Source organism: Diabrotica virgifera, chromosome 8, assembly GCF_917563875.1.
Source record: "Diabrotica virgifera virgifera chromosome 8, PGI_DIABVI_V3a".
NCBI classification, from domain to species: domain Eukaryota; kingdom Metazoa; phylum Arthropoda; class Insecta; order Coleoptera; family Chrysomelidae; genus Diabrotica; species Diabrotica virgifera.
In genome coordinates, this window is record NC_065450.1 from 176,198,572 (window position 1) to 176,210,667 (window position 12,096).

A 12,096-nucleotide genomic window follows, 5' to 3' on the forward strand; every position below is an offset into this window, starting at 1 on the left:
CAATTTGATTTTGTCGTTTTTATTTCCCAATACTAATTAGGCTAAATACATTATATATACATAGTGCACTTACCCTAACAGAGTTCTATATCAGGTACCGGTAAGTTTATTAAATTTATAACATAAGACTAGACTATAGAGGTAGGCCTACATTAAGTTTCTTGGAAAATATATATTAGTAGATATAATTGTTACCTCCAGCTAGGCATTAACTCACTTAACAAGTTGTTTGGAAAATTAAGTCAGAGAGAGCCTAAAAACTCACAATTTCGTTTGTCATTTCCAAAACCTTCTGTCATCTCCAGACCCCCCTTTTAGCTGGGCGGTATTCCATACCCCCCAGACCCCCGGTAGCTTGCCTACCCAAAAATAAAATCCTGGAGCCGCCCCTGATACAGAGATGTTTAGATGTTAACCAGGACATCTATGTCTGCTTTCTAATAATAATCCGTTAATAAAACTACTGAGAACAAAGAACATCGACACACGGGATATAAGAATAATAAATAATCTGTATTATGAACAAGAAGCTGTCATAAGAATAAATAATTTAAACACCAATAAAATAAAAATCAAAAGAGGCGTTAGACAGGGCTGTGTCTTGTCGCCATCACTGTTTAATGCATACTCAGAAGAAATATTCAAAAAAGCATTAGAAGATGAAGTAGCAGGCATAAAAATAAATGGCCTACCCATATGTGAAATTAGATACGCCGATGACACAATACTAATAGCAGAAACTATTACAGATCTACAAAGAATTTTAAATAAGGTTGTTGCAACAAGTGAAGAATTTGGTCTGTCACTAAACATAAAGAAAACGAAATTCATGGTTATATCAAAGAAAAATATTAGAAACATCAATCTACACGTAAATAATAAGACGATAGAACGAGTTCAGAATTATAACTATTTAGGGACGAACATTAGTGAAACAAACGATTATACCAAAGAAATCCGAATTAGAATAGAAAAGGCTAGAAGTGCATTTGCTAATATGAAACAAATATTGTGTAGTAGAGACCTCAGCCTAGATCTTAGAAAGCGAGTACTAAACTGTTATGTATTTTCTGTTCTTTTGTATGGTGTGGAGACATGGACTCTCAGTAAACAATGCCTCAATAGATTGGAAGCATTTGAGATGTGGACGTATTGAAGAATGCTGAGAATCTCCTGGACAGACAGAATAACCAATGAGGAAGTACTAAGGAGAATACAGAACAGCAGGGAGATACTGGATTCCATCAAAATAAGAAAACTTCAATACGTGGGTCATATAACACGTGGTGACAGATATGAACTCCTAAAATTAATTATGCAGGGAAAGATTCAAGGAAGGCGCAGCATAGGTAGGAGAAAAATGTCCTGGCTGAGAAATCTCAGAGAATGGTTTGGATGCAGCTCAACTGAACTGTTTCGGGCTGTAATGTCGAAAGTGAGAATAGCAATGATGATTGCCAACCTTCGTCGCGGAGATGGCACGTAAAGAAGAAGATTTATAATTCATATCCGAGAATTAAACAATATTTTTAACAGTCCGTATATCAAATTGACTTCATTTTTTTATTGCATGTAACAGGTGCGACCTGCTAATTTAGTTAACTACTACAAATCATAAACAATAACTTGGGACAATTGCACATAAATTTTGATGATTTAATATAATTTCTTTGTTCTTTAATATTTTGTACCTAATTATATTCGGCGCGTGGGGTTGACCCAGAAAAATACTGCCACTAAGAAAAGCGTACATTAATATTCATTTATTCGAATCATAGAGACAAGATGTAGTCTCGATCATTTTATCATTAATTATTATTAACAGTTAGGTCTTGTTACTGTCAAATTTAACCTTTGTAAGTGTCCCGGGTCAAAAGTGTCGATTTAAATAAATTACTATCATTTTAAATTTGGTTTCATTACCTACACGGTGATACATGTTTAACTGAGCCGATCTCGTTAATACTTCATTCTTCTATTGTATCTAGTGCCGTCTGTAGATTTCTTAGTTATATCCAGGTTTCTGTGTTTAGCCGCTATTGCTGTGGCTAAGGCTTAGTAATGTTCCGGGTGTTCTTGGAACATCAGCTGTGTATATGGTATACAGAAGGGGTGACAGGATCGCTCCCTGTGGCACTCAGATTTCCGGAGCTCCGTACTCAGTTAGGACTTGTGCTATCTGGGCTCTGAATAATATTGTTAAGTATTTTTTTTCTATTTATATATTTGTTCTTTGTCTATCGATGATAGTTTATAGAATATCTTCGAAATAGAGACCTGAATTGCAAAAAAATGCGTCACTAAGTCGTCGCAGATCCTGTGTTCGAGCAAGCCGACCTTTGCATTTGGATTTGCTGTATATTCTATTTTAGTCGATTTTCAAAACTATTTTCATAATTATAGTGCTTGTGAGATTTACAGTTTTGTACCTACTACAGGAGTATCGATATTATAAAAACGACAAAAAATAATAAATAATATATTTATAAATATAAAATCACAGAAAATAAAATTACATATTCATAAAAGATCAAAACATGAGTGTTTCAGGTGAATTTTTTTTGTAGAGTAACACAATTTCTTAATGTTTGTCTTGTTGAGCATCAGTGGTTAGTCTTTTGAGGTTCAGTTCGGCCGATTTTAGGGTCGGGTTTATTTGAAGGGCTTTTTGATACATCTGACGTGCTTTCTCCTTTTTTCCCCATCGGTGATAGAGAACTCCTAAAATATATTATAAATGGAATATAATTCAGTTACAGGAAGAATAACAATAAAATAGCGAATTAAATTTAATTTATTTTCATTTTATTTTTAATTATGTTAAATATTATAATGTATATTTCCATAAATAAATATGTAAAAAAATATTTGTCCTTCTAGGTGTTTTTTTGTCATTTTTTTGCCATCAGTATATTTACGATGTCCTTAGCGTCTTAGGGGCGACTACGAACTTCCCCACGCTACCTAGATTTTAATGGGTTCAGTTTTATAGTAAGATTAAAAGTGACTACGAACTGCCCCACGCTACCTAGGTACTTAGATAATATTTTTGTGAACATATATAGTTTTTATTTTACTTTATTGTATTCAAAAAGGAACCCAATTCCCAAAGCATGAGCGAAAATTTTAAATGATTAAATAATGAAACTATAACAATATAATCGAATAAAGTTTATTTATAAATCTACATTAACTTATATACAATAACAAAAACTACGGTTAAACAATAACAATGCTTAATTCTTATGTCTGATTAGTTATTAAAATAAGTAAGAGTGAACACTATATTTTAGATTTTAAAAGTTAGCTGCATAATAATTACAAACTGACTTAATGAAGTCTAATTTAGTAATGTTTTGATTAACGTAATATTCATTTAGCCTATTTTCAATAAAATCAACTTTTGTTTTTGCCGTTTTATCAAGTGTTTTTTCGAGTCTATGTGCAGTTCTAATTTTCACATATACTTCTGCTTGAAAATTTAACCAAATGTCTGTAAATTTAAATATGTCAAGATGTGATTTATAAAAACATTCGTTAAATTTCGAGTGAAATGATTCACATGCGTTTGTAGTAAATATAAGAGATGATGAATTTGAAGCCCACATGTAAGGTGGAAATGTTGAATCTTCCGTTAAATAATTATCAACTAGGTAATCACAAAATTGCAAAAACTCTGTCATCTTCTGGCATAATATTAAAAAGTTAATCAGAAAAAAAATCAACCAACAGTTTGATTTTTATATTCCGAGGACAAACCTAAATTTTGAGTTTTTGAACCTGAAATTTTGAAACCTAACACTTGTAGAACTTCTTCCTGTGGCTTGGGCAATGATGGTGTGGATTTTCGTCTTGCAGCATAGATATTTCTTCGAACGCAAGAAATGTCTTTCGTTGTCAGCGGTAAATTGCTGAAATTTTCCTTCCTCAATTCCTTGTGGACAATCTTTAAAGGTGTTTCATATATATCTTCTACAGCTTTCCTCTTTGTAGAATTACTAAAAATTTGCCGGTCCACGTGGATATCTGGAGCATGATTATTCTCCACCGATGCTTTTTCAAGAATAACGTAATTTTCATCACCTTCCTTTGTGTACACTTTTTGTTGACACCCTTTTTTGATGCATTGCCATCTAACTTTTCCATCTCTGGAGACATGGGCCTTTGAATATTTATATTCATTAATTATTAATAAAAGTTCTCCCCTTTGAACAAACATAGTCGTTGGATTCGCCATTTAAAAGTTAAACACTAACGGACAAAACCGGAACTATACCGTAATACTTGCAACTGGAGTGAATAACTGAAAATATTTATATTCTTACTTTCAACTTTAATCAAATTTGGAATTTCTGGTCATTAAGACTTAATCCCCAACTTTCTCGGCGATGGGGCAGCAGGTACTTGGGATTAATGGGCCCAGGGAGTTCGTGGGGCAGTTAAATAATGCCGCGTCTTAGTGAGAGCTCACAACGAGGCACCGACCCTCGCTCCGCTCGTACCATATTATCGATCGCCAGTTAAAATAAATGCATTATTTTAAATGCGAGTGTTCACGAGAATGAAGAGTAAGATACTTTGCTCTAGGCTAGGATACGATGCCATGGTCTCCGATATGAACGCACCGTTAGGCTCTCCGGAAGCATCATCCGCGATAGTGATCTTCTTCTTCTTATGGTGCCTATCCGTTACGGATGTTGGACACTAACATGGCTATTCTGACTTTGTTGACTGCTGCCCTGAAAAGTCCGGTAGTGGTTAAGTTAAACCATTTTCGCAGGTTATGCAGCCAGGATATTCTTCTTCGTCCTGGACCTCTTTTCCCATGCACTTTACCTTGAAGTATGGTCCGAAGTAGGTCATATCGTTGTTCATTGCGCATTACATGGCCCAGGTATTCCAGTTTGCGACGTTTTATGGTTACGACTAGTTCGCGCTCTTTACCCATTCTATGTAGAACTTCTTCGTTGGTAACTCTGTCTATCCAGGAAATCCTCAAAATGCGTCTATAGCACCACATCTCAAATGCTTTGAGTCTCTTCAGTGATGCTTCAGTTAAGGTCCATGACTCCACGCCATATAAAAGAACGGAGAATACGTAGCACTTTATTAAACGAATTTTTATCTCCAATTTTATATCGTGACTGTTAAAGATTTTTTTCATTTTGACGAAGGCTGATCTTGCTTTCTCGATCCTTATCTTAATTTCCGTCGATTGGCCCCACTGTTCATTTAAGTTTGCACCCAAATAACAAAAGTTGGTGATTTGTGTTATAGGTTGTTGGTTAACTAGTAATTGACCAGGTGGTATCCTATTTTTGCTTATAACCATGTATTTGGTTTTTTTGATGTTAAAATCAAGCCCAAACCTGCTACTTACTTCTGCCACCCTGGAGACAAGTGTCTGCAGACCTTCAAGACTGTCTGCAAAAATGACAGTATCATCAGCGTATCTTATGTTGTTCAATCGTTCTCCGTTTATAAGTATTCCCTCGTCTATGTCCGTTAGCGCTAGGTTCATAATGTGTTCTGAATATGTATTGAACAATAATGGGGACAATATACATCCCTGTCGCACACCTCTTTTTATCTTTATGTCGTCTGTTAACTGATCCCCTACTCTAACAGCTGCAGTTTGTTCGTAATAGATATTGTTTATTATACGGCGATCTCTGCTGTCTAGACCAATTGAATTTAATATTTTCATCAGTTCGTCATGTTTTATTCTATCGAACGCTTTCTGGTAATCAACAAAACACACATATATATCACAATTCACGTCTCTACATCTTTGAAAGAGAACTTGTATTGCAAAAAGTGCCTCTCGAGTACCCAATGCATCCCTAAAGCCAAATTGTGTGTTTGTCATGTGTTATGCGATAGTGATGTGGACTGGAAATTTTCCCAGTGGGAAGGAATTTAAAAAATGGGAATATTCTCTCGTTCATTATATCTTCCCAAAAAGTGGGAATTTATTAAAAATCCTGCTTATTTTTAACATTTTAGCTGTTTTTAGGATGTATGTGTCTCAATGTGATCTGTTTCAACAAAATTGTACTTTTCTATCTGAAAATAATCACATGGGGAGGTACTACAGCATTGTCAATGGTTATTAGGTATGTTTTAAAACAAGTCTGGAGTCTTTACACATTTGCCTTAAATGTACTTCTTCTTCTTAACGTGCCCTATCAAGTCCCCTTGACGTTGGCGATTAAGACGGCGAAACTGTCTCTGTCTCGAGCCATGCTAACTATGTAGTTGTTCTGCTTTCTTTATTCCTGTCCACTCCCTGATATTCTTCAACCAAGAGGCCCGCTTTCTACCAATTCCTCTGCGTCCTTTGATTTTACCCATCATAATAAGTTGAAGAATATTATACCGGTCTCCCCTTACTACGTGTCCAAAATAGGCCATCTTTCTATATTTGATGTTATAGAGCAGCTCGCGGGCAGCATTTGCTCTCTTAAGGACTGCCACATTTGTCAGCATAGCCATCCATGGTATTTTCAGTGTACATCTGTGCAGCCACATTTCAAAGGCCTCCAAATGATTAATGGTGGATATTTTTAATGTCCATGCTTCGACACCGTATAAGAGTACTGAGCAAATGTAACATTTAATTATGCGCTTTCGAAGTTGAAGTTGCAAGTTATCATTACAAGCATGACCTCATTTTTAAAAAGGTCGTGCGGGCTATCTCGATTCTACATTTTATCTCTTTATCTGGATCTAGTTGTTCAGTAATACGGCAACCAAGATATTTAAATCTGGGTACTCTTTGAATTATATGACCATGAACATGTAACCGTGAATCTTGACGGGAAAAACGGCTAAATACCATGTATTTTGTTTTTGAACAGTTTATGTTTAGGCCAAACTCTCTTCCCACCTGACACCTCTTTGTATTTTGCATATTTCTGTTAATTTTCCATTTATGCAATCTGTCGCTGTTTGACGCCAGTATAATTTTTCTATGATTCGTAGATCTTGACTATGAACTCCTTTATAATTTTCATAACTTAAAGGCAAAATCCTCCCCCCCCCTCTCTCCCTGTTTGCCTCATTGTAGACGACTGCTAGTCTCTGTCAGCCATTTTGTTATGGATTGGGCTAGTTCAGTGTTTAGTTCTAGTTGAGGAGTGATTGCTAGTGTTGCTACTTAACCTTTATTTTGGGGCAGTTTGTTATTATGGAAGATTAAAAGTTACATGTTATATCAAATTTAATAAAGTTTGGGGGAGTTGGATTTGCTCTTCTGCAACATGGGGAAGAAAAAATGTTTGAAATGCCCTGCAGAACTAAAAAGCCATCTAAGTGATACTACAAGTACTACAACTGCTTCTAAATTGACATCAAGGAATGTCAGTAAACCTCTCTCTGTTGAGGTAGATGAAGAAATTTATCTGACCCTGACCAAACCTGGTCCAAGTTCAGCATCAACAGATTCCAATATGGAACCACCAAAATCTTGGCCAAGTCCATTATCTGCCACCTATTGTTTTATTCTCTGCATAATTTTCATCATTTTAGAATATGAATCCAACAATAAGTTTCCATTTAATGTAAGAAATAATTATTTTTAAATCAGTTTCGGTGTAAATTATAAATTCCCAAAAACTCCCGCGAAGATATGAATTTTGGGAATATTCCCTGGGAATATAGAATGGGAATGAGAATAAATTCCCGGGAATTTTACATTACTAGTCCGCGGGATCCTGTCTCTCACTCGGCCGATTTCACTAAAGACATTTTAAAATTTAAGAAAATCCACGAGGAAAATAAAATTCCTGTAGCTGGCTGTATACCATAAATCACAGAAATACTAGATCCTTTGTAAAAGGTATATTTAAAAGTCCCTACAAAAGGGTTACGTTACACCACAGAACGTTTTAGGATTAAAAAATCCATCATCAGTGTCATTTTTTTTAATCATCATCATTGTTTTTTATCACTGATGATGGATTTTTTAATCCGAAAACGTTCTATGATGTAATGTAACCCTTATTTAGGGACTTTACATTGTTTACAAAGGATCTAGTACATATTTTCATTTTAAAATTAATCCAATACAAATACAATATTTATTTACCTAAGTTTGAATAATAAAGCCCATTGTCTGGATTGAGATTGATGGCTTCCAAAAAATGTCCTTCCGCCTTTTCAAACTGTTGTATCTTTCCCAATGTATTCGCAAAACTGAAGTGCAAAGCCGGGGCTTTGGGATTATGGATGAGCGCCGTGCGGCCTAGTTCTAACACTTCATCGTACTTTTTCATACTGTCTAGCAACACCAACGTATTACTCCAAGCGGCTACGTGAGTCGGTCGGTACAACACTGCCATCTCCCAGGATTTTAGAGCATCTTCATTTCGTCTTAGATCCAAATACTGAAATTTAAATATAGTAAAGTAAGGAAAAAAAACAGCTGAAAAAATCTTGTACAGGTTTTTGAAGGGTCTAAAAGGTATATATATATATATATATATATATATATATATATATATATATATATATATATATATATATATATATATATATATATATATATATATATGTATATGTATATATATATATATATATATATATATATATATATATATATATATATATAAAAATAATATTATATATAATATATTATATATAATATATAATACATAAAACAATATTATATACCTGTTATATATATATATATATATATATATATATATATATATACAAATAGTATCTTAATTGACTTATTAGGAAATACGAATTTCTCTATTTTTTGGGTATAGAAGTCAAACTGGGTTTGATAATATTGGATAATAGTGTACTTTAAGGCCCCAGTTTGACTTCTATACCCAAAAATAGAGAAATTCGTATATATATATATATTTTAGGTTGGGAAAATTTTTTGAATAGAATTAAAAATCCAAACACTAGTTCTTAGAAATGTGTTTCGCCCTCTTTAAATTAAAAATTAAAAATCCAAACTAGTGTTTGGATTTTTAATTCTATTCAAAAAATTTTCCCAACCTAAAATAGTGGATGTGTGAATTATTCGTAAGGGGATTTTCTCCACATTCTCTATTTCATTTGATTGATATCGTACGAGTGGTCGTTAAACCAATAACTTCTCATCTTATATATATATATATATATATATATATATATATATATATATATATATAGTCCTGTCGCCAGGGGGTACAACGGTCACCTTAATTCAGATGGACTTACCCAAGTTTTTTTTATGTATTTTGACCCGTAGAACGTAGAACACGAATTTTTTGGGTAACAGTTGATCCGGATGTCGATAAGATTGTTATAAACAAAGAACTTGAGGAATTACATACCAGCGATTTTTCGCAAAACAACATTTTGTTGTATTTCTTGGGTGATTCTCAGCAAAAAGTCTCAGTCTTACAAGTTTTTTCGTAGAATGCATAGTTTTCGAGATAAACGCGGTTGAACTTTCAAAAAATCGAAAAAGTGCAATTTTTGAACCAGAATAACTTTGATTAAAAAATAAAATAGCAATTCTGGTTACTGCATTTGAAAGTTCAAGTCAAATTCTATCGGTTTTGATGATTTGCATTGCTAAAAATTAAGTTTTTATTTGTTAAACAAAGCCATAAACACATAGTGTTTCCCGTGCCCAATACATGCGTTTTAATGTATGGTTCATTCCACCAACATACGTCTGTTTTTGATTATCGCGACAACGAATATTTCAGTGTGCAACATAAGAAGTACGAAAGTAAATGGCTCTAATAATTATTCCAATAAACAGCAATGTAATTTGGAATTTATTTTCGTTCTTCATATTTTGCACAATAAAATATTCGTTGTCGAAATAATCCAACACTACTCGTGGAATAGGGTATACGTAATCTACGTATAAATTGTCTGTATGCGCGCCTACTCGTTGGATTTCAAATGAGAAATGCATTGAAAACATCATTCAATCACTATGTGTTTATAGCTTTGTTTAACAATAAAAAAATTAATTTTTAGCAATGAAAGTAATCAAAACCGATAGAATTTGACTTTCAAATGCGGTAAGCAGAATTGCTATTTTGAAGTTATACTTCTTTAGGCGCGATTGAGAGTAAAATTTCATAATACTGCACGCATGCGCACACAGACAGTATGGCGTTTAGTTGCTGAATCTTTCAAGTTATGTATAAATATATCAGTGCCAGAAAAGGTGTGAAAAGAATATATTAGTGTTTTTAATAAATATATTTATTATAATTTTTGTGTCTTTGGATTTGTCTTCCTCAGGAGTAAGATGAGTATTATTAAAACATTTTATTGTATATTTATTATACTTCACCTTGCCTGTTTGTTACCGTGAATTGTCATTAGGTACGTCCGAACCGATACAGACACAGTTCTCGTAGCGTATTTGGTATAGCATTCGGCCAGAGATCGAGAGGTCTTGAGTTCGAGCCCGGAGCAATCCTATACTTTTTTTTTATTTTTTTGAAAGCGGTAAGCACAAAATTAGTTTGGTGTTTAAAAAAATTAAAATAAACTGTTTAAAGTATATTTATTTTTAAGAAATCATAACAGAAGTATAACTTCTTACGTGCGTACAAAGTACACACACATTCTTTTTTATTTTTCAATCAAAAGTTATTCGGGTTCAAAAATTGCAATTTTTAGATTTTTTTAAAGTTCAACCGCGTTTATGTCGAAAACTATGCATCCTACGTAAAAACATTTTTTGTTTAGAATGACCCAAAAAATACAAAAAAAAATATTTTGTTTTGCGAAAAATCGCTGTTATGTGATTCCTCATCTTATCGACATCCGGATCGACTGTTACCCAAAAAATTCGTGTTCTACGGGTCAAAATACATAAAAAAGAATGTGTGTGTACTTTGTACGCACGTAAGAAGTTATACTTCTATTATATGATTTCAACGAAATCAATATACTTTGAATAGTTTGTTTATATTTTATTTAAATATTAAATTTTTATTAAAACTATACCAAAAATTAAAGTAATAAAAGAATAAAACACACGCAAACACATTGAAAAATTAAACAAAGAAATGAGTTCTGAACAATAATTGTTGAGAAAATTTTTAACAAGTACGTATTTTCTGAAAAAAATATATAATAAATATACCTACAATCATGAAATGTCTAAAAAAATAAAAAAAAAAATAAAATTTGCATTGGGAATTGAACCTGCGTCTATCAGGTTGTTAGATTATTTTGAACTCACCCCACGCAGAATTTAACTACCGAGACATGTGTCGTAAACGTTTTAAAATTTTTTTGACAGTTGCTTATTCTCTTAGTTTAATCAAATAAGTTTGATTCTTGTGGAATTAAAATACGACAAAATATCAAATTATGTAAATCAAAGCATTAATACCTATTAGCTAGGTAGGTACATTTTCCAAATAGGTACGTAATTTGTAATTTTTTATTACAATACTGAAACATTTACAATAAGGTACGAACCTGTTGCTTTAAAAAACTATTTAAAAAGTCATTACAATTATAAACTTGCTTCTTGCTTTTTGTCTCTGTCCTCACAACAATAAAAACTAATATACACAACATTTGTTTATCCCTAATCTCCATATTATTGAACAATTTTGACAGATGATTTTAACACCCAATCAGATCCCGTATAACGTTTGAGCGACTAATACCATACGTGACCATACTGTCGGTGTGCGCATGCGCCCGGCAAAATAAAAATTCACCCTCGTGCCTAAAAAACTTGGGTAAGTCCATCTGAATTAAGGAGGCCGTTGTCCCCCAGTGGCGACAGGACTAATATGAGGGATAGTTGATGACAAATTCTTGAAGACGTACAGCTGATTTTGCTTTGTTTTTTTAAACGATCATAAAACGTGAAACATTTATTTTTTGTGTATAAAAAGTTCTACATTTTAGAGAAAATTGGTTCAAATGAAAGTTGTAGATCTTAAATCATTATGACAAATAATGAGTTATTCTTACCATTCTCGCAAAAATTTACAAGATCTCCAGACATTAGTAAATCTAGTCAGCGAAGCAAGTTATCGGAGAGGCCTAAAAATCAATATTTCAAAGACAAAGTGGATGGCAGTTGGATCTAATGTAGATCAA

At 33.2% G+C, this 12,096-nt stretch overlaps 1 protein-coding gene across 1 annotated transcript in view; it reads right to left on the minus strand.

Moving 5' to 3' along the window:
• Positions 1 to 2,466: 2,466 nt before the first annotated feature.
• The window catches only part of LOC126890517 (protein O-mannosyl-transferase TMTC4-like), a 58,943-nt gene continuing 49,313 nt past the window's right edge, over positions 2,467 to 12,096 (minus strand). Inside the window, exons 9-10 of the mRNA XM_050659514.1 lie at positions 8,090 to 8,387; positions 2,467 to 2,721 (exon numbers count right to left, since the gene is read on the minus strand). Coding sequence (XP_050515471.1) covers positions 2,582 to 2,721; positions 8,090 to 8,387 — 438 coding nt within the window. The 3' untranslated portion in view covers positions 2,467 to 2,581. The remainder of the gene's footprint in view (positions 2,722 to 8,089; positions 8,388 to 12,096) is intronic.